Raw genomic sequence first — 18,939 nt, 5'->3', positions numbered from 1 at the left:
ACCATCACCCTGGCTCCCTCAACAAAAAGATATTGGATCCTGGATTATTGAAGGAAATAAGCTCTGTGGGAAAAGAACAAAAACAAAATGTTTGATACTAACACATTTTGTTCAGCAAGATAATCTCCACAAATAAACACCACCTTTATGATTTTTTTGAAGCATAAATGCAATCACCAGAAGTAAAAAGCTAACATTAGGCTATAAATGAACTAGTATGCGGTCACATTACTTTACTGCCATGACTTTACCATTCAAAAAAAGCCTTTGAGACAAGGGACTCATTCCTGCAGCACTACTTCCTTCTTTACTCTCGTCAGTGCAGCTGTCACATGATTGTATTTGTAGGTTACATATGAATTCTGATGCACTGCTTTTCGTAAGTATACATGTAAACAATGCATGGAAACAGTGTGAGTGCATTACAAGTTTGTTTATAATGCATAATAAAGAGGGCTGCATAGAGAGTGTTACCGAAACATTTAATTAAGCAGTTAAAACCTGTCACAGAAACACTTGCCTCAGTATTGTACCCAACTGTTGCCTGTGTGTTCAGATTACAACTAAACATAGGTGGCTACATGTTGTCTGCCTGTCATGCTGCTGAGAGGAGATGAAAATCAATGAGTCAATACTTGGAAATACCACACTACTGCCTCTGGGTTTTAGGCCATCATGGGTCATCTGTGCTGCAGGGAAAAGCAAAGGTAAAAAAGGGATATTCTGGTCATCACAGCATCCCTCAACAACATCTGCACACAAATCTGAGAACAGGATTATTACCTGATGTGAAGTGAACATGATGAGTAGCAAATGGACTCTGTTCACTCCACACCAGTGTAATACATATCCACACTACAGCTATTCAGACAGCAAGGGTATAAACCAGACCTTCACACCAGATCATGGTTGTCATGGAGATTCCCGTTGGTAGTCGGGAGCAAATCCGAGTTCTTCTAGTAGTGAACTTTTACCAACTACGAATAGTTCAGAACTAGCGGAATTCTGGACCTACCCCCGAAACATCACAGCATCACATGGAAATAGGAATCAGTAGCAGTAAGAAAGCATTAGCTAGCTAAGTAAATATATTCTCACTGAAAACAAAAATCTCTCCCCTAAGACATTAGTTAAAGGAGTATTACTTCATAAACAATGATGAAAATTCAGTGAAGTTAAGTACTAGTATAAATAGAGACATAATTGTAAATAAAGGAAAATATAAGAAAAGTTTACAGATTTCTTTAGTTTCAGGATCCATCCTCTTCTTTTTGATGTGCAGTCCGTGTCCTACATGGAGTTCTTATCAAATCTGGAAGCCAACTACTTGAGTGAGACGTGGACTTGGGGAAAAAAAAAAAAAAGAATCAACGGCTTAAACTAAACCACTACAGCAGCTTTAATTAACCTCTGCTTTCTCCTGAAGTGAACTGTTGTTCCGGAGAGATTAAAGTGTTACGGAGTGACCATGCCAGAAGTAATTACTCTATGTTAATCTGTTTTATGGAAGAACTCAGGTTGTCCGTATAATCTGCTTTGGTCTTTGGGGACAAGACAAATCTGGATCTAGATCAACCAGGTTCTGATTAGAGGTTCAACACTATTTGGGGAGACACTGCTGCCACAACAGCTGCTACCTAACAATCCCTGATACAGTGTGAATTATACTGTTTATTTGTACTGACAGTAATGTCAGTAATATGACTTACTGTCAAGCATCTGACTCGTAAGACATGTGGGGACTTTCACAAGTGCCCACACAATGTTGACACTTTTGGTTTTTTATTGAAGGGTTATGAAAAAAAGGTCTGCCCTCTCCTCTGGACTAAAGGCTAATAATCATAAATATTACAATAAAGCATGTTATACTTGAACAAATGACAACATAACAAACAATCCAGCTCATTGTCATTCCCAGGGCATCAAATACTGATGCTTTCCCAGTCAACATTTGTATGTGGGCCCCATGAGCTGAAAAATGGGCCCTTTTTGTGATTGTCCATGGGTTCCACAATGGCCCCATGTCAATTGCCCACATGGGTGGGTTTACCCTAGTGGGCCCCCTATACTACGGCTACCTGGGTACCAAGTGGGTATGGGCCAAAATAGGCATCTTATCTGGGACCCACTTGGGTGAAGCCACCCATGTGGGCAATTGGCATGGAGTCATTATGGAACCCATGGACGATCCCATACAGGGCCCTTCTTTTAGGCTCCTTTACTAACCACATGGATCCCACATACAAATGTTGACTGTGAAAGTGTCAGTATTTGATGCCCTGGGAATGACAATGAGGTGATAATGATGATGACTGATGATGATGATTTGAAGGGTTTGAACAATCATGTGTTATAGGCCCCTCATAATAGACCACTTTCACAGCAGGCATTTTGACTGGATGGAAAAGTAGCTGTTCCTACGACAGTTGAACCACACAGTGTGACAGTGAGCCAGGACCTGGACCATGAAACTGAAAAAACAAAATGGAATTCAGCCGTCAAATTTACTGTTTTACACTTGTGCTGTACCTATTATAACATACCGAAATGTCAGTGAACAGGGTGGTAATGGTGAGCAACAGAAAATAATGAGCCTGCATTAATTCACACATTATTTCATCATGAGTCATGCATTCCTTAAAGCATATGCTGCTAGTTCATCTCACACCACTGAGCTAGCAAATGTCCCATCTCAGCTGAGGAGGACGCTACAAATGTTTACGTCTCAAACTGTCAAGCATGAGCCTCTCATCCATGAATAGATGCACGCTTTACCTCTATGTGGTAATATAATTTGTGGCTGTAGTTTGTTAGGAAGAAAATAGTCCCTCCATGAAAACTCACAACAAGGCCTGTGGATTATCTTGAGTAAATGGGTCATGACTTCCGGACTCCCTGTTTTTGGCACTTTGAGCACCACAAGCTGAGTGCCATCTAGTTCCATTATAGTCAAGAGAAAGCAGATATCTCTACAGCTGATATCTCCAACACTCTGCAACTCACACCAAAACAATCTAGACAAATAGTACTACTGGTAAAAGGGAAAACTTTGTATTTTTGATTTTGAGGTGAACTGTCCCAGTAATTCCATGATTTGTCCACTGCAGCCTCTCGCTACTCCTATAATTTTCTCCAAACTGATATTGTTGTCTGATGCCACAAATTCTTTTGTTTATGGTTGACATTCCCCACAAGTTTTCCCTCACTGAAGTCACCTCACCAGCAGCACCACTCGGTAGTTTGGATCCAGTGAGTGTGCTGGTCTAAATAACCTGCTTAAGGTTGACTGAAGGACAGCACGTTGTTAACAAACTTTAAGTACACTGAGTTAACATTGTTAGCAAACTTTAAGTATGCAAGAGGACACTAAATTCCTTAATCACTGGTTGCTCTTATCCCTTAAAGACACAATCCTGTTGGGAATACCCAGAACTGAAGAGCTTTGGACAGACACAGCTGTCACTCAGCTTCATTTTGCCAAAAATCTGTGCATAGCATATATGTATATGTATATATCTATATATATATACATATATATTTATAATTAAATCCAAAGCGGTCAAAAATCCCCAGTGAAATCTTGCACAGTTAAATCATGTCCAACTTAATAATAAGTAGTGAAAGTTTGACAATTAGGGTATTTGCCATAATCAAATCAAACCTGTGTGAGTAAATTAAATAATAAACAGCAATAAGATTTTGACAGACTTCATGGGCTCCATTCCAGCATCTCACATGGTCATCCTCACAGACCCCAACTAAGCTGCATCTTTGTATTTTTATAATGTGAAAACACTGCCCTGATTTCTTCTTATTTTATTGTTTATTTTGTTCATTGTAATTTTAGCTGTAAATCCTGCCTCTTGGCTAAAGACACTCATTGACTCACTGACACAAATAACGGAAGCTTGTGCATGCTTTTTTGTTTGTGGCATCCTTTTGATAGCCTTCTTCAAAAGTCCTTCCAATAAATATCATTTTGTCCTTGACATGAGGACTGTGATGTGAGTTACAGGTCACACGAGAGCCGAAAAATCCAGTGCTCTGATGTGAACTATCTTTCTGGAGGGATTAAAAGTGTCTTACCACACTAACACGCCAACAACTGTGACTGTAGCTATAACAGTTTCATGGGTCACCAGTTGTCCAATTAAGCTGCTTTAAGACTTGGCTGTCCTTTCATGCCCACCAGAGTCCACATGCATATTTATCACACACATTATACAAATAAGCTGATATGCACAGTTCTGCTGTGATATGTCATATGAAAATATACACTGGTTCTAAAGCTTCAATTCTCATTTATACACATATTATATATAAGCGCTTTGGGGTTGCATTTTTGATGTATGAAAGGCGCTATATAAATAAAGTTTGATTGATTGACTGATTGATATTTAGTTTATCATTTCTACATTGCTATAGTTGTACGAAAGAGGCAGTATTAGCTACTGCTGGTCCCAATGACGGCAAATGATGGAAATTAAAATCTTGCAACTAATCCGGAGTGGATGGACATCCGTTTTCTAACAAGATTATTTGGGCATTTTGTGTCTTAAGGTAAGCTGATAGTTTTAATTACAGTTCAAATGGGTTTGCCTAGGGTTGTCCTGTGGCTGAGTATCATTGCCAAGCATGACACTATACTGCTAACCTAACTACCTAATCCTATCAGAGGTCTCTGAAGCACAAGTATAAAAGCTAATGTTGGATGTGTTGCACCAGTCACTCAAGGAGGCTGCGAGGGTCAAAAAAATTGACAGCTGAGGTTCATCCTCTAATAATCAGAATGGCAGAGGAGTGGGGAAAACCGGTATTTGCTGCCAGGCGGTACAATGAAGAGACAACAAGAGGATCTGCCTTTGTTTACACAAACAGCAATCATACCAGAGGTATGGTATTATCATTTTATGTAGCATGTCAATTGCGCTCCATAGCTATAAAAACGTTCATCCTTTTTCCTGTGAAGCACTCAGTGCATGTCTTTTCCTTATGTAAAGCACTTTGGGCTGCATTTCTTGTATGAAAGGTGAAAATTAAATTAAGTTTTATATAATAATTATTATTATTATACAAATAATTAGATTGGTGTGTTAGAGCAAAATCTAGACACTGTTTGCCAATAGAACCTGAATTAAATCTAATGATTCACCACTGTATTTTGCTGACTTCAGTAATTTTATGTTTGGTGTTACATACCAACTGACTGCATGCTGACACTACTCTGTATAATTAAACAAATTAAAGATTTCTGCTGTTTCTTTACCTGAGACTGAGCGTAATCACACATAAACCATTTGCTTCCGAGCTATTAAACAAGACAGTGTAAATTCGGACACTGTGGATATACAGTATGCAGGTCTGTTGTGTTGTTTTTTAAAAGTATTTTCTGTCTCCATTTTCTGCAGCTTAATGCAGCTTTAACCACACTTTGATTCAAATGTCATGAAGTTATAGGCCTAATTGTGGTATATTCACATTTTTAAAAAGGATTTTGAGTTAAAATCACAAAAATTAGACTTATATCTCATTCATACAGTACATGTAACATTGACTAATATATAAATATGTGTTGTTTCTAAGAGGTATTGTTTTGTAGGCCTTACAAAATGAGACAGTGTGGACCACATATGATTCTAATTTGTGATACTAAATATGAAATTGCTTTTTTTTCTCAGATCCCTTTGAGGGTCCCAATTACCACATTGCTCCTCGATGGGTTTACAACGTTGCAACAGTTTGGATGTTTATAGTGGTTGTCTTATCAGTCTTCACCAACGGTCTCGTCTTGGTGGCCACAGCAAAGTTCAAGAAACTGCGTCACCCTCTGAACTGGATCTTGGTCAATCTTGCAATTGCTGATCTCGGAGAGACAGTTTTTGCCAGCACCATCAGTGTATGCAACCAGGTTTTCGGTTACTTCATTCTAGGACACCCAATGTGCGTCTTTGAGGGCTACATTGTCTCAGTTTGTGGTGAGTGTTCACAGTTCTTTCTCTTTGATTGGAAGGAGTTTGGAAATAGTTTGGAAAGAGGATTGTTGGTGTTGCAAATGACATCAGGCTGAGAGTTAAAATACCTTCACTGAGTATCCTTATTCTTCACACAGGCATAACTGCTCTCTGGTCCCTGACTATCATCTCCTGGGAGAGATGGGTAGTTGTTTGCAAACCTTTTGGAAACATCAAGTTTGATGCCAAATGGGCTACAGCCGGAATATTGTTCTCTTGGACCTGGGCAGCAGCGTGGTGTGCTCCGCCTATCTTTGGATGGAGCAGGTAGCGTGATGTGTTTTTTAAAATCAAAAATGGGTTTTAAAGGTCCAGTGTGTGAAATTTAGGGGGATATACTGGAAAAAATGGAATATCACATAATTAGTATGTTTTCTTTAGTGTACAGTCACCTTTCGTTTTCTTAGAATGAGCTAATTATATCTGAATATGGTGCGGGTACGCATCCACAGAGATCATGTTCACTGACATGTCTCTACAGTAGCCCAGAATGAAATTCATGTTTTCATGTTTTCACTCTGCCCTGCATAGTTAGCAGCCCCTCCGTGATGAGAGCATCAGAAAAACACTGATTTGCAATGTGAAACTGCTTTATTCAGTGTTTTTACTGGTTTTAATCACTGGGTCTTTTTGTTTTGAAGAGGAAGAGACTTCTGGGGATAATTCGGCTCCCGCTATAAATCTCCTAAACAATGAACACTGAAGACAGTCTCACCGGGAGAAGTTACACCTGGTTGCAATCGGCAATCCTTGTTGATAGATGCCACTGAATTCCCCTAAATCTTACACACTGTTTCCTCAACTGAATCAGTGGATGTGCAAACTCAATATTTTCTTTATCAGGTACTGGCCTCATGGACTAAAGACTTCCTGTGGACCTGATGTATTCAGTGGAAGTGACTACCCTGGAGTCCAGTCCTACATGATTGTTCTTATGACTACATGTTGTTTCATCCCTCTGGCTATCATCATCTTGTGCTACCTTGCAGTCTGGTTGGCTATCCGTGCTGTAAGTTATCTTACCTGCAGTTTTATAGTCTATCTGAAGTACATCATAGCTTGACAGAGTCTCACAGTGTTTATTTGTGGCTCACAGGTTGCCATGCAGCAGAAGGAATCAGAGTCAACCCAGAAAGCTGAGAAAGAAGTATCCAGAATGGTCGTTGTCATGATCTTGGCATATTGTCTCTGCTGGGGGCCGTACACCTTTTTTGCGTGCTTTGCTGCAGCTAACCCTGGATATGCCTTCCATCCTCTGGCTGCTGCAATGCCTGCGTACTTTGCCAAGAGCGCCACCATCTACAACCCAATTATCTACGTTTTTATGAACCGGCAGGTGGGCACAACAGTCGCACTGCCACATTGATCAGTTTTCTATGTCTAAATCAGATGTGTTTGGTTTATATTTTTTAACGGACCTTTGTGTTTCTCTTTCTATCAGTTTCGTACATGCATCATGCAACTCTTTGGCAAAGAAGTGGATGATGGCTCTGAAGTATCTACATCAAAGACAGAGGTCTCCTCTGTGGCTCCTGCATAAAGCTGTTGATGTTCTCACTGTGACCCATTGAGTTTTGTACAGTAAATATATATTATGTTATTTGTTTTTTTTTTCTTAGTAAATATAGCTTTCTGGCAAAATATATAAAAATATACATAAAGAAAACGGACAATTACTGTATATATGAGTGTTTTTTTAGATGAACATTAAAATATGAAGGGCACTGAAAGTTTTCCTTTTGATGATTTTTAATAACTACCAATGAAGAGCTAATTAGGTATAGTTAGAACATTTTCCTTATCATTGGTGTTATTGTTAGTTTATTAAGAGAACATATCCACATTTTATTTCTTGAAACAACTTTGAAAAAATGAATGGGTTTATGGAGCAGCTCCAGATAGTGCATCTTGGTAGACATTCTCTAGTAGAAGACATAGCATCTCTCATGTACAGTAAAAGTACTTGATTGAATTGAGGATTCATTCTGAGAGTCATCAGTTCAAGACTATTCCTCCAGATTCTCTTAATCATTGAGTTGAAACCCTTATGACATCAATCAATATGCAATTAATATTAGCCCCAACTTCACCAGCAGTAACATTAAAGTGAACCTTACATTTTGAAATAGACCATTTTGCATAATGAGCACTTTTACTTTTGATACCTTTCGTTATAACAGAGTATTTCAACATTGTTGTATAGCTTTTTTTTCTCTAGTTAAAGATTTGAGTACATCTACCCGTAAACAGTTTACTGATAACCATTACATAATAATGTCCCTATCTCCTTTGTTCCCACTGCAAAACTCCCTATTTCATTCTGTGCATCTTCAGAGGTAGCCCACCTGACTAGCTCAATAATAATACATTTGGTAAACACGTTTCATTAAGGAGATTCAGCTCAGTGGTAGGCATGGCATTGTAGGCTTGATCGCATGCAAACGTGGTCATATCATTCCAGGCCCTGAAAATGAGTTCGGCATTACTTAAAAATCAAATACAATTTACTGATATTTGAATACAAATTACTGGGTAAATCTTCACATTAAGGGTACAAATTAATGCATGACTTGTGATAATGTCACGCATGAATGTTGCTCATCATTTACAAATGATTATGCGTTTATATATTATGAAGAGACACAGGAGTGTCTCTTTCACACGTCCTCACATTTGTGATGACAAGATAAATGATAGAGTGAATGAAAGAAGTGGACAGAAATTGCTGAAGCTGAGCCCCTGAAATCCCCTCCAAGTGTGCATTAAAAATATACTACTAGCTAACCACTGTAGGGGCTACTTGCAAGTTTGTGCTAGCTACTATATTGTTTGCTAGTAGCCTACAAGCTAACTGTATGTTTCAGCTGAAGCCTGCTAGCTTTAAAAATTACATCATGTAACCATATATATTATTGAAGCAAAAAATCTTCAACTGAAATGTGCAGCTACCTCATGGGCTATTGCAAACATTCCATTAGCTAACATAACGTTAGTTTACAAGCAACCTTGTTTGAAATGGGGAAAGTGATTAGCTATGCAGCTTTATCCCTATCTTTATTCAAGAGAGTGGTTTATCAGTTTGAGAGCATTATTTATTGATTTCACATTCAAAAACCCTGCCCTCACACTCAAATAGCCTCTGCTCGCACTTGGATCTACTCTGTTTCTGCTCAAACTGTGTGCCTGCACTCAGATACCATTTGCTCGCACAGATTGCCTGCTCGAGCTTCAGCATTTCTCCTCGCGCTCAAACTGTTTTTTGCCCTGCGCTTGGATTTTTTTGTGTAACAACCCTGTCAAAATCCCCCAACCAACAGAATGCCAGATTTACTGTTGACCAATGAAATGATCCCTGCCTCCTTGTGGGCGCACTCGCCTTAGTTTTAGAGCATCCCGGCCAGGCGGGTACTCTTTAACCGGGTTCATCCACTCCCACCCTCCAGGGAAAGCCCTGTAAATTAAATGTTCTTCTCTTGCTTTCTTTACCACTTTTGGAATAAAGGGACTGTTAATTTACACACGTGCGCCATATATATATGATATCTTTAAATTTAATACTCTTTTGTCCCAGCTCATCAAATGTCTCTGTTACGTCGGCTTTGGGTTGGCCCAGTGCCGTAGAATATACCCGCCCACATACGGAAGTTGCCACAGAAGGGAGAATTTCATTTCGGCGGTGTTTGTTTGGAACTGAGCTCGCGGGACACAGTATCTCATCGCAGTTGGTTTCAGGTAACGTTAAGCTAACTGGAATAAATTGGCAGAAAATAGCTTTGTTGTTTATGCTGTGACCGTTATAGAGGTTCCTGGTGAGTGGTGAGGCACGACTAGGTGTATATAGCACACGTCCCCACCAGCTAACGTGATCTTCCGTTAGCTGTTAGCTAGTTTAGCTCATGTTAGCTAACAGGCTACAACTGTGGTGTTTTCATTTTATTTTCCCTAGTTGACGTTATCTGCTCATCTGGTTATCGTGAGCACTCGTTTTGGGTTACAGTGGAAGTGCCAGGAGCTGCCACCCGTGGTCCCGGGCAGGGCTCGAGACTTGGGATCCACTCACCTATGGTCCCGCCCAGGCCTGACCTCCACAGCCCCCTGGCCTGACCTCCGCGGCCTGGACGGATGCTCAAGTGCGGCCTATTTCCACAGATGCGTGTTATGTTGTGTACCCACCAAACGTGAATTCGCAAATTCGCTCGTCGTAGGCGCAGTGCGATAGACGCGAAATTCGCGTCCATCGCCTCATCGCTCGAGTTGAAAATTTTGAACTTTTGAGGCGAATTCGCGTGACGCTGTGCCGCGAAAGCCAATCAGCGTTGAGATTCTCCCAACTCTTGACACCCTGACGTCCAGTTGTTGACACAACAATAAACTGCTACTCACCGGAGACAGATGGACAGGCGCTCCGCAGCTGAAATGGAGCTGTAATGTTAATGTAATGAAATATTGGTTGTTATGTAGTTTATAATTTATTTTGTGGCAGCATTTATTAAGTAAAAATTCTCCACCATTACATATATGTAAATTTTAATTTGATCATAAACAGTTTATTCAGGTGCCTACGTTTTTCACCATGAATACTGTAGGGTTTGATTAGCTCAATATTAGCAGAAAGTGACGTTAATAAGAATTATTAAACATTACCACTTTAATTATTTGTCCAGCAATATAATTTCATAGTCAGACTAATAAAACCACACCTCTTGTTGATCAGACAAAAAAAATGTTTAACACACTTTAATTATTAATTATCAGTTGTCAATTCAAATAGAGCTCAAGTAGCCAGAATCTTTGCACCCGTAAAGTGACTGAATGTAATCTTACAGAAAACCAAGACGACGACTTCATAGCCAAACATTTATTCTAATACTACTGACACAGGAGACCAAGACACAATACAACTAACAACAGACAAGACAATGAGTAAATGCAACTATGAGTGGAATGAAATGAATACAGCGATGCTAATGAATGAATGAACGACTGACCAGAGTGAACCAGATGAAGCAGTGAGCAATGGTAAGATAATTAGCAGAGGAAACTTTGACATGGACCTGTGAAAAGCACCATTCAACAGCTGAGAGGCATGGGAAGCAAAAAGGAGAAACATCTGAAAACTTAGGGGAAATCCTAGTTTTATATAATGCTCCCTACCATACTTAAACTACGCATCAAATCCCAGCAAAGGAAAATGATGTTGTTTCACCTGAGTTGTAGCAGAGCAGGAAGAAGATGCTCTGGAGGGGGAAGAGGAAAAGGCATTGCTGCTCCTTGGTGTGCTGCTCCTGGTGCTGTCCCATGGGGCAGTTTTGGGTGTTCCTGAGCCCACATGGCAACCTTGGCTTGGGTGAGGGAGTCTCTCCATGTCGGCCATCTTCACACACCCAGTGTGGGCATGCAGGAGTCTGCCTTTTTTCAGTCCTCACCTTGTTGGTCCAGGACACAGGAATTGGCCGGCTTTGTGGCATGAAGTTCTTTCTGTTGGGTTCTAGCATGTTCAGTTCTGCCCAGGATGCCATGGAACTGCCCGGCGGGTCACGCTGGATGGAGCCCAGCATGGCCCGCCGGCTTCTCAAAAGTTCTTCTTCAAGTTCTTTGTTCCTTTCTCTCTCTCTTCTTTAACCTCACTCATCTTATAGTTGTTCCAAGGGTTTGAGACTGGCAGGCAGGCTCCGGCCTCTGTGCTGTGATTGGCCTTGCCAGCTGTCTTCTCAGGCTGATGTCCAGTCAGAGCAGTTCACTGTCACTGGCAGGACATTTCACTCCTCCCCTCCTGCACTTTTGCTTAGTTTAAAGTTTAATTTACTTTAATTGCTTCCTAGATGGTTAATGAAGCTTGGAACATTTCCAATACTTCCATATTTATCAACGTGGCACTGTCTGCTATTGAATGGTACCAAACACACATTGTCTGCAACAGGATATTACCAACTTATACAGTAGATACGTGGTCAACAGACACTACTAATTTAGATTAAGATGTTATACATGGTGATCCTGTTATAACATCAAATATATATGTACATGTGTATGTATATGCACTGAAATAGAAAGAAAGGTGAAACATAAAATTACAATCGAAACATGCCGGTTCCTAGAATCCACGTTTCTGTCTTTCCTCTTAAAAGACAACTGCAGGGAAAGGTGTTATCACATTAACATACAGTACACACAGTCGTCTGTACCATAGGGGACCTGGTGCTGAGTCTTCCTCTTCTTCCTGCATGACACCAACGTGTTAAATACTAAAGTTATGTTTGAAACACCTTTCAGACCATGTGGCTGAGTCTGTCTGTGAAGTGACCCAGTGGTTGGTCACCAATTCGTCTTTGATGTCAGGAAGCTGAGTGAAAGTCCACCAGGTGTGGAACTCTGTACAAGCCTGCAGAGGCTTCGTTCCCACCTTGCACAGTTTTGTACTTGTACTAAACTTATGTGAAACAAATAAACTAAACTAAACTAACTCCATTGGTGTGAATCCGGAATAAACAGGCTTGATCACCCTACATTTGATTAGAGCTCCTGACTTGGAGCCGTATGATTGGAGAACTTTCTCTGTTTCTACCTTCATGTGTTCACATAGGTTTCCTGCAACTCATCCATCTATCCATGGGTTCATCTCAAGATCCCTCCTCGGCTGCTCTATCCTCGTTCACATGACCTGGAAAAAGATTGAGACTCACCATCTTTGAGGACATCTCAATTTGCAAATGCGTTCTGAGGAGACAAAGAGAGAGGAGGTCCTCAGAGGGGAGGGAAGCCAGGATACACAAGCGTTAACTGCAGCAAAGTTCGATGCTAAGTGACAGAGCTACAGCCCCCTAATGATGTGTGTAAAGTTGTTTTCTGAAATGTATTGCATATTTTCCACACGCTTTTATATTTTTTGGATCTTGTGACCATCAGTTTACAGTATTTTGAGCCGAAATAGCTCAGTTGGGAGAGCGTTAGACTGAAGATCTAAAGGTCCCTGGTTCAATCCCGGGTTTCGGCAGAAGGATAGCTACGTTTTGAGGTCATTTGATTAGAGCTCCTGACTTAGAGCAGTGTGATTGGAGAACTTTCTCTGTTTCTACCTTCATGTGTTCACATAGGTTTCCTGCAACTCATCCATCTATCCATGGGTTCATCTCAAGATCCCTCCTCGGCTGCTCTATCCTCGTTCACATGACCTGGAAATAGACTCAGACTCACCATCTTTGAGGACATCTCAATTTGCAAATGCGTTCTGAGGAGACAAAGAGAGAGGAGGTCCTCAGAGGGGAGGGAAGCCAGGATACACAAGCGTTAACTGCAGCAAAGTTCGATGCTAAGTGACAGAGCTACAGCCCCCTAACGATGTGTGTGTAAAGTTGTTTTCTGAAATGTATTTCATATTTTCCACACACTTTGATTTTTTTTGGATCTTGTGACCACCAGTTTGTAGCATTTTGAGCTGAAATAGCTCAGTTGGGAGAGCGTTAGACTGAAGATCTAAAGGTCCCTGGTTCAATCCCGGGTTTCAGCAGTAGGAGAGCTGCGTTTTGAGGTCATTTGATTAGAGCTCCTGACTTGGAGCAGTGTGATTGGAGAACTTTCTCTGTTTCTACCTTCATGTGTTCACATGGGTTTCCTGCAACTCATCCACCTATCCATGGGTTCATCTCAAGATCCCTCCTTGACTCCTCCATCCTCCATCACATGACCTGGAAAAAGATTGAGACTCACCATCTTTGAGGACATCTCAATTTGCAAATGCGTTCTGAGGAGACAAAGAGAGAGGAGGTCCTCAGAGGGGAGGGAAGCCAGGATACACAAGCGTTAACTGCAGCAAAGTTCGATGCTAAGTGACAGAGCTACAGCCCCCTAATGATGTGTGTAAAGTTGTTTTCTGAAATGTATTGCATATTTTCCACACGCTTTCATATTTTTTGGATCTTGTGACCATCAGTTTACAGTATTTTGAGCCGAAATAGCTCAGTTGGGAGAGCGTTAGACTGAAGATCTAAAGGTCCCTGGTTCAATCCCGGGTTTTGGCAGTAGGAGAGCTGCGTTTTGAGGTCATTTGATTAGAGCTCCTGACTTGGAGCAGTGTGATTGGAGAACTTTCTCTGTTTCTACCTTCATGTGTTCACATGGGTTTCCTGCAACTCATCCACCTATCCATGGGTTCATCTCAAGATCCCTCCTTGACTCCTCCATCCTCCATCACATGACCTGGAAAAAGATTGAGACTCACCATCTTTGAGGACATCTCAATTTGCAAATGCGTTCTGAGGAGACAAAGAGAGAGGAGGTCCTCAGAGGGGAGGGAAGCCAGGATACACAAGCGTTAACTGCAGCAAAGTTCGATGCTAAGTGACAGAGCTACAGCCCCCTAATGATGTGTGTAAAGTTGTTTTCTGAAATGTCTTGCATATTTTCCACACACTTTGATTTTTTTTGGATCCTGTGACCATCAGTTTGTAGCATTTTGAGCCGAAGTAGCTCAGTTGGGAGAGCGTTAGACTGAAGATCTAAAGGTCCCTGGTTCAATCCCGGGTTTCGGCAGAAGAAGAGCTGCGTTTTGAGGTCATTTGATTAGAGCTCCTGACTTGGAGCAGTGTGACTGGAGAACTTTCTCTGTTTCTACCTTCATGTGTTCACATAGGTTTCCTGCAACTCATCCACCTATCCATGGGTTCATCTCAAGATCCCTCCTTGACTCCTCCATCCTCCATCACATGACCTGGACAAGATTGAGACTCACCATCTTTGAGGACATCTCAATTTGCAAATGCGTTCTGAGGAGACAAAGAGAGAGGAGGTCCTCAGAGGGGAGGGAAGCCAGAATACACAAGCGTTAACTGCAGCAAAGTTCGATGCTAAGTGACAGAGCTACAGCCCCCTAACGATGTGTAAAGTTGTTTTCTGAAATGTATTTCATATTTTCCACACACTTTGATTTTTTTTGGATCTTGTGACCACCAGTTTGTAGCATTTTGAGCCGAAATAGCTCAGTTGGGAGAGCGTTAGACTGAAGATCTAAAGGTCCCTGGTTCAATCCCGGGTTTCGGCAGAAGGAGAGCTGCGTTTTGAGGTCATTTGATTAGAGCTCCTGACTTGGAGCAGTGTGACTGGAGAACTTTCTCTGTTTCTACCTTCATGTGTTCACATAGGTTTCCTGCAACTCATCCACCTATCCATGGGTTCATCTCAAGATCCCTCCTTGACTCCTCCATCCTCCATCACATGACCTGGAAAAAGATTGAGACTCACCATCTTTGAGGACATCTCAATTTGCAAATGCGTTCTGAGGAGACAAAGAGAGAGGAGGTCCTCAGAGGGGAGGGAAGCCAGGATACACAAGCGTTAACTGCAGCAAAGTTCGATGCTAAGTGACAGAGCTACAGCCCCCTAACGATGTGTGTAAAGTTGTTTTCTGAAATGTATTTCATATTTTCCACACACTTTGATTTTTTTTGGATCTTGTGACCACCAGTTTGTAGCATTTTGAGCTGAAATAGCTCAGTTGGGAGAGCGTTAGACTGAAGATCTAAAGGTCCCTGGTTCAATCCCGGGTTTCGGCAGAAGGAGAGCTGCGTTTGAGGTCATTTGATTAGAGCTCCTGACTTGGAGCAGTGTGATTGGAGAACTTTCTCTGTTTCTACCTTCATGTGTTCACATGGGTTTCCTGCAACTCATCCACCTATCCATGGGTTCATCTCAAGATCCCTCCTTGACTCCTCCATCCTCCATCACATGACCTGGAAAAAGATTGAGACTCACCATCTTTGAGGACATCTCAATTTGCAAATGCGTTCTGAGGAGACAAAGAGAGAGGAGGTCCTCAGAGGAGGAAGCCAGGATACACAGCGTTAACTGCAGCAAAGTTCGATGCTAAGTGACAGAGCTACAGCCCCTAATGATGTGTGTAAAGTTGTTTTCTGAAATGTATTGCATATTTTCCACATGCTTTGATTTTTTGGATCTTGTGACCACCAGTTTGTAGCATTTTGAGCCGCAATAGCTCAGTTGGGAGAGCGTTAGACTGAAGATCTAAAGGTCCCTGGTTCAATCCCGGGTTTGGCAGTAGGAGAGCTGCGTTTTGAGGTCATTTGATTAGAGCTCCTGACTTGGAGCAGTGTGATTGGAGAACTTTCTCTGTTTCTACCTTCATGTGTTCACATGGGTTTCCTGCAACTCATCCACCTATCCATGGGTTCATCTCAAGATCCCTCCTTGACTCCTCCATCCTCCATCACATGACCTGGAAAAAGATTGAGACTCACCATCTTTGAGGACATCTCAATTTGCAAATGCGTTCTGAGGAGACAAAGAGAGGGGAGGTCCTCAGAGGGGAGGGAAGCCAGGATACACAAGCGTTAACTGCAGCAAAGTTCGACGCTAAGTGACAGAGCTACAGCCCCCTAACGATGTGTGTAAAGTTGTTTTCTGAAATGTATTTCATATTTTCCACACACTTTGATTTTTTTTGGATCTTGTGACCACCAGTTTGTAGCATTTTGAGCCGAAATAGCTCAGTTGGGAGAGCGTTAGACTGAAGATCTAAAGGTCCCTGGTTCAATCCCGGGTTTCGGCAGTAGGAGAGCTGCGTTTTGAGGTCATTTGATTAGAGCTCCTGACTTGGAGCAGTGTGATTGGAGAACTTTCTCTGTTTCTACCTTCATGTGTTCACATGGGTTTCCTGCAACTCATCCACCTATCCATGGGTTCATCTCAAGATCCCTCCTTGACTCCTCCATCCTCCATCACATGACCTGGAAAAGATTGAGACTCACCATCTTTGAGGACATCTCAATTTGCAAATGCGTTCTGAGGAGACAAAGAGAGGAGGTCCTCAGAGGGGAGGGAAGCCAGGATACACAAGCGTTAACTGCAGCAAAGTTCGATGCTAAGTGACAGAGCTACAGCCCCCTAATGATGTGTGTAAAGTTGTTTTCTGAAATGTATTGCATATTTTCCACATGCTTTGATTTTTTTTGGATCCTGTGACCACCAGTTTGTAGCATTTTGAGCCGAAGTAGCTCAGTTGGGAGAGCGTTAGACTGAAGATCTAAAGGTCCCTGGTTCAATCCCGGGTTTCGGCAGTAGGAGAGCTGCGTTTTGAGGTCATTTGATTAGAGCTCCTGACTTGGAGCAGTGTGATTGGAGAACTTTCTCTGTTTCTACCTTCATGTGTTCACATGGGTTTCCTGCAACTCATCCACCTATCCATGGGTTCATCTCAAGATCCCTCCTTGACTCCTCCATCCTCCATCACATGACCTGGAAAAGATTGAGACTCACCATCTTTGAGGACATCTCAATTTGCAAATGCGTTCTGAGGAGACAAAGAGAGGAGGTCCTCAGAGGGGAGGGAAGCCAGGATACACAAGCGTTAACTGCAGCAAAGTTCGATGCTAAGTGACAGAGCTACAGCCCCCTAACGATGTGTGTAAAGTTGTTTTCTGAAATGTATTTCATATTTTCCACACACTTTGATTTTTTTTGGATCTTGTGACCACCAGTTTGTAGCATTTTGAGCCGAAGTAGCTCAGTTGGGAGAGCGTTAGACTGAAGATCTAAAGGTCCCTGGTTCAATCCCGGGTTTCGGCAGAAGGAGGGCTGCGTTTTGAGGTCATTTGATTAGAGCTCCTGACTTGGAGCAGTGTGATTGGAGAACTTTCTCTGTTTCTACCTTCATGTGTTCACATAGGTTTCCTGCAACTCATCCATCTATCCATGGGTTCATCCCAAGATCCCTCCTCGGCTGCTCTGTCCTCGTTCACATGACCGAGAAACAGACAGAGACTCAACATCTTTGAGGACATCTCAATTTGCAAATGCGTTCTGAGGAGACAAAGAGAGAGGAGGTCCTCAGAGGAGGAAGCCAGGATACACTGGCGTTAACTGCAGCAAAGTTCGACGCTAAGTGACAGAGCTACAGCCCCTAATGATGTGTGTAAAGTTGTTTTCTGAAATGTATTGCATATTTTCCACACGCTTTCATATTTTTTGGATCTTGTGACCACCAGTTTGTAGCATTTTGAGCCGAAATAGCTCAGTTGGGAGAGCGTTAGACTGAAGATCTAAAGGTCCCTGGTTCAATCCCGGGTTTCAGCAGTAGGAGAGCTGCGTTTTGAGGTCATTTGATTAGAGCTCCTGACTTGGAGCAGTGTGATTGGAGAACTTTCTCTGTTTCTACCTTCATGTGTTCACATGGGTTTCCTGCAACTCATCCACTTATCCATGGGTTCATCTCAAGATCCCTCCTTGACTCCTCCATCCTCCATCACATGACCTGGAAAAAGAGACTCACCATCTTTGAGGACATCTCAATTTGCAAATGCGTTCTGAGGAGACAAAGAGAGAGGAGGTCCTCAGAGGGGAGGGAAGCCAGGATACACAAGCGTTAACTGCAGCAAAGTTCGATGCTAAGTGACAGAGCTACAGCCCCCTAATGATGTGTGTAAAGTTGTTTTCTGAAATGTATTGCATATTTTCCACATGCTTTGATTTTTTTTGGATCTTGTGACCACCAGTTTGTAGCATTTTGAGCCGAAGTAGCTCAGTTGGGAGAGCGTTAGACTGAAGATCTAAAGGTCCCTGGTTCAATCCCGGGTTTCGGCAGTAGGAGAGCTGCGTTTTGAGGTCATTTGATTAGAGCTCCTGACTTGGAGCAGTGTGATTGGAGAACTTTCTCTGTTTCTACCTTCATGTGTTCACATGGGTTTCCTGCAACTCATCCACCTATCCATGGGTTCATCTCAAGATCCCTCCTTGACTCCTCCATCCTCCATCACATGACCTGGAAAAAGATTGAGACTCACCATCTTTGAGGACATCTCAATTTGCAAATGCGTTCTGAGGAGACAAAGAGAGAGGAGGTCCTCAGAGGAGGAAGCCAGGATACACAGCGTTAACTGCAGCAAAGTTCGATGCTAAGTGACAGAGCTACAGCCCCCTA

General features: G+C 42.0%; 1 protein-coding gene and 12 non-coding genes across 13 annotated transcripts; all 13 read left to right on the top strand.

The window, feature by feature from the left end:
• Nucleotides 1–4,789: 4,789 nt before the first annotated feature.
• Nucleotides 4,790–7,575, top strand: opn1lw1 (opsin 1 (cone pigments), long-wave-sensitive, 1). The gene is made up of 6 exons (XM_049573968.1): nucleotides 4,790–4,892; nucleotides 5,679–5,975; nucleotides 6,110–6,278; nucleotides 6,855–7,020; nucleotides 7,108–7,347; nucleotides 7,453–7,575. The coding sequence occupies exons 1-6, from the start codon at nucleotides 4,790–4,792 to the stop codon at nucleotides 7,549–7,551; spliced, it is 1,074 nt and encodes a 357-aa protein (XP_049429925.1). The 3' UTR covers nucleotides 7,552–7,575.
• A 5,357-nt stretch (nucleotides 7,576–12,932) lies between these two features.
• Nucleotides 12,933–13,005, top strand: trnaf-gaa (transfer RNA phenylalanine (anticodon GAA)). Its single transcript has one exon. It is a non-coding gene; the product is annotated as a tRNA-Phe (tRNA).
• A 440-nt stretch (nucleotides 13,006–13,445) lies between these two features.
• trnaf-gaa (transfer RNA phenylalanine (anticodon GAA)) lies at nucleotides 13,446–13,518 on the top strand. Its single transcript has one exon. It is a non-coding gene; the product is annotated as a tRNA-Phe (tRNA).
• A 438-nt stretch (nucleotides 13,519–13,956) lies between these two features.
• trnaf-gaa (transfer RNA phenylalanine (anticodon GAA)) lies at nucleotides 13,957–14,029 on the top strand. The gene has a single exon. It is a non-coding gene; the product is annotated as a tRNA-Phe (tRNA).
• A 438-nt stretch (nucleotides 14,030–14,467) lies between these two features.
• Nucleotides 14,468–14,540, top strand: trnaf-gaa (transfer RNA phenylalanine (anticodon GAA)). Its single transcript has one exon. It is a non-coding gene; the product is annotated as a tRNA-Phe (tRNA).
• A 435-nt stretch (nucleotides 14,541–14,975) lies between these two features.
• Nucleotides 14,976–15,048, top strand: trnaf-gaa (transfer RNA phenylalanine (anticodon GAA)). Its single transcript has one exon. It is a non-coding gene; the product is annotated as a tRNA-Phe (tRNA).
• Nucleotides 15,049–15,486: 438 nt separating this feature from the next.
• trnaf-gaa (transfer RNA phenylalanine (anticodon GAA)) lies at nucleotides 15,487–15,559 on the top strand. Its single transcript has one exon. It is a non-coding gene; the product is annotated as a tRNA-Phe (tRNA).
• Nucleotides 15,560–15,989: 430 nt separating this feature from the next.
• On the top strand, nucleotides 15,990–16,061 carry trnaf-gaa (transfer RNA phenylalanine (anticodon GAA)). The gene has a single exon. It is a non-coding gene; the product is annotated as a tRNA-Phe (tRNA).
• Nucleotides 16,062–16,499: 438 nt separating this feature from the next.
• On the top strand, nucleotides 16,500–16,572 carry trnaf-gaa (transfer RNA phenylalanine (anticodon GAA)). The gene has a single exon. It is a non-coding gene; the product is annotated as a tRNA-Phe (tRNA).
• A 435-nt stretch (nucleotides 16,573–17,007) lies between these two features.
• trnaf-gaa (transfer RNA phenylalanine (anticodon GAA)) lies at nucleotides 17,008–17,080 on the top strand. The gene has a single exon. It is a non-coding gene; the product is annotated as a tRNA-Phe (tRNA).
• A 435-nt stretch (nucleotides 17,081–17,515) lies between these two features.
• trnaf-gaa (transfer RNA phenylalanine (anticodon GAA)) lies at nucleotides 17,516–17,588 on the top strand. The gene has a single exon. It is a non-coding gene; the product is annotated as a tRNA-Phe (tRNA).
• A 434-nt stretch (nucleotides 17,589–18,022) lies between these two features.
• Nucleotides 18,023–18,095, top strand: trnaf-gaa (transfer RNA phenylalanine (anticodon GAA)). Its single transcript has one exon. It is a non-coding gene; the product is annotated as a tRNA-Phe (tRNA).
• A 434-nt stretch (nucleotides 18,096–18,529) lies between these two features.
• trnaf-gaa (transfer RNA phenylalanine (anticodon GAA)) lies at nucleotides 18,530–18,602 on the top strand. Its single transcript has one exon. It is a non-coding gene; the product is annotated as a tRNA-Phe (tRNA).
• The last annotated feature ends 337 nt before the right edge of the window (nucleotides 18,603–18,939 follow it).

Source organism: Epinephelus fuscoguttatus, linkage group LG1 (genome assembly GCF_011397635.1).
Source record: "Epinephelus fuscoguttatus linkage group LG1, E.fuscoguttatus.final_Chr_v1".
Lineage (NCBI taxonomy): Eukaryota > Metazoa > Chordata > Actinopteri > Perciformes > Serranidae > Epinephelus > Epinephelus fuscoguttatus.
Note: the sequence above shows the minus strand (reverse complement) of the source record. Positions and strands in the feature narration are given on the sequence as shown.